The sequence below is a fragment of the Crocuta crocuta genome, unplaced genomic scaffold (genome assembly GCF_008692635.1).
Source record: "Crocuta crocuta isolate KB4526 unplaced genomic scaffold, BGI_CrCroc_1.0 scaffold2720, whole genome shotgun sequence".
Classification (NCBI taxonomy): Eukaryota; Metazoa; Chordata; class Mammalia; order Carnivora; family Hyaenidae; genus Crocuta; species Crocuta crocuta.
The window spans coordinates 163,997-166,444 of record NW_027531055.1 but is presented as its reverse complement, the minus strand read 5'-3'; the positions used below and the strand labels follow the sequence as shown (position 1 = coordinate 166,444).

Sequence of the window (2,448 nt, the reverse complement as noted above, 5' to 3'; positions counted from 1 at the left end):
GGCGGGCAGCAGCCAAGGCTGGACGGTGGACAGAGTCCTGCTTGGAGCACGCCGCCGGCCTTTCCGGGTAAGGAGGGCCGCCCGGGGGACAGGAGGGTCACAGAGCCAGCGCTGGCTCGACAGCCCCCTCCCTTGTGCCCCTCACGCAGCTGGAGTTTGTCGGCCTGGTGGACTTGGACGGCCCTGGCCAGCAGGGTGCTGGAGTGGACTATGTGACCTTGAAGGACTGCAGCGCCACGACAGCCACCGAGAAGGACTCAGGTCCTGCCCGCTCCCAGTCCCTGCCCAGGGCCTCCCCACACACCGCCTCGAGGGACCTCGGGAGCCCCCACCCCAGAGAGCAAGTCTCACACCCTCTCGGGACACAGGAGGGGTAGGGGGGCTTGGGGCACGCTGACCCCACCGCGGCCCCGCCCTCAGAGGTCTCCTGTAACTTCGAGCGGGACACGTGCGGCTGGTACACCGGCCATGTCACCGACGCACACTGGCGCCGGGTCCAGAGCCACGGCCCCCGGTACGACCACACCACAGGCCAAGGTAGGGTGGGGGCACCCAAGCCTGGGGGGCGGCTCTCGGTCTGGACCAAGCCCCTCCTGGAACCTGGGGTCTCTGCAGCTCAGCCGGTGTCCCTACCACAGGCTACTTCTTGCTCCTGGACCCCACGGACCCCCCAGCCCGGGGCCCCAGCGCCCACCTGCTCACCCAGCCCCAGGTGCCGACGGCCCCCCAGGAGTGCGTCTCCTTCTGGTATCACCTCCACGGGCCCCAGATCGGTGAGTGACCCTGGTGCTGGGCACGGCCTCCTCGGAGGCCCTCGGGTGCCCCCAGCTCTGGGGCTCTGCAGAGGCGGGAAGGCTTCAAGAGTCGGGCTCTGGTCCCCCCCGACCCCCACCCCTCTGTCTAGGGACCCTGCGCCTGGCGATGAGGCGGGAAGGAGAGGCGGAGACGCTCCTGTGGTCGCGGACCGGCACCCACGGCAACCGCTGGCAGGAGGCCTGGGCCACCCTCCACCACCAGCTGGGCTCTGGCACCAAGTACCAAGTAAGGCCCCGCGCCAGGGCAGTGGGGGCAGGGCCGGGCCCACAGCCGCTGATCCCCCCCAACGCCCCCAGCTGCTGTTCGAGGGCTTCCGGGACGGCTACCGTGGCACCATGGGCCTGGACGACGTGGCCGTGCGGCCCGGGCCTTGCTGGGCCCCCCGGCGCTGCTCCTTCGAGGACTCAGCCTGTGGCTTCTCCAGTGGGGGCCAAGGCCTCTGGACACGCCAGACCAATGCCACGGGCCACGCCACCTTGGGCCCCCACGCTGACCACACCACAGAGACAGCTCAGGGTACGCCTCAGGGGTGCTGGAGGGGTGGGCAGAGGGGGGGGTCAGTCACATGGGGGCTGACGCTGGCGCCTCCCAGGGCACTACATGGTGGTGGACACGAGCCCGCAGGCCCTGCCCCGTGGCCATGTGGCCTCCTTGACCTCAGCGGAGCACCGGCCTCTGGCCCAGCCCGCCTGCCTGACCTTCTGGTACCACCTGAGCCTCAGAAACCCAGGTGAGGGGTCTGCAGCCCGGAGCCCCTGCGCGGCCGTTCTTGCCCCCCCCGCGGCTGACCCGGCTGCTCGCTGGGGGGCAGGCACCCTGCAGGTCCACGTGGAGGAGGCCGCGAGGCAGCAGGTGCTCAGCATCAGTGCCCACGGGGGATTCGCCTGGCGCCTGGCGAGTGTGGACGTGCAGGCCGGGAGGGCCTGGAGGGTGAGTGCCGGGGGCACGTTTCACTTTCGAGGACGTCCCGATCCCGCGCGGCCCTGACCTGTGCCTGCCCAGGTGGTGTTTGAGGCGGTAGCTGCCGGCCTGGAGCACTCCTACGTCGCGCTNGTGGGAATGCCCCACGGATGGGGGGGGAGGAGCACTGCGCCGCGCACCGGCCAGGCTCCCTGGGGGCCGTGCCCCCGCCCGCTCACCGTCCAGGTCTCCCGCAGCTTCCTGTGACTTTGAGGCTGGCCTGTGCGGTTGGAGTCACCTGGCCTGGCCTGGCCTGGGAGGGTACAGCTGGGACTGGAGCAGCGGAGATGCGCCCTCCCACTACCCCCAGCCGCCTGTGGACCACACTCTGGGCACAGAGACAGGTGGGTCTGAGCCGGGAAGGCGCCCCGGGGGCACACACCCCACCCCACCCCAGGCCAGCCGGCCCAGCCCTGCAGGCTCCCGTCACAATCAAGGGTCACGGGTCGGTTAACCAGACGCCCTGTCCTCTCTCTCTTCCAGGCCACTTTGCGCTCTTTCAAACCGGGGTGCTGGGGCCAGGGGGCCAGGCGGCCTGGCTGCGTAGCCAGCCTCTGCCTGCCACCCAGGCCTCCTGCCTTCGCTTCTGGTACCACATGGGCTTCCCCGAGCACTTCTGTGAGTGGGGCTGGGCCAGGAGCGCCCGGGGCGGGGGTGGGAGGGCAGGGTGCA

The 2,448-nt window shown here is 70.8% G+C and overlaps 1 protein-coding gene across 1 annotated transcript in view; it reads left to right on the top strand.

The window, feature by feature from the left end:
• MAMDC4 (MAM domain containing 4) overlaps positions 1 to 2,448 on the top strand; it is a 7,719-nt gene that overhangs the window by 3,021 nt on the left and 2,250 nt on the right. Inside the window, 9 exon segments of the mRNA XM_077771009.1 lie at positions 413 to 537; positions 639 to 773; positions 905 to 1,041; positions 1,113 to 1,332; positions 1,409 to 1,546; positions 1,628 to 1,746; positions 1,819 to 1,971; positions 1,973 to 2,120; positions 2,260 to 2,394. Of these exon segments, the coding sequence (XP_077627135.1) occupies positions 413 to 537; positions 639 to 773; positions 905 to 1,041; positions 1,113 to 1,332; positions 1,409 to 1,546; positions 1,628 to 1,746; positions 1,819 to 1,971; positions 1,973 to 2,120; positions 2,260 to 2,394 (1,310 nt within the window).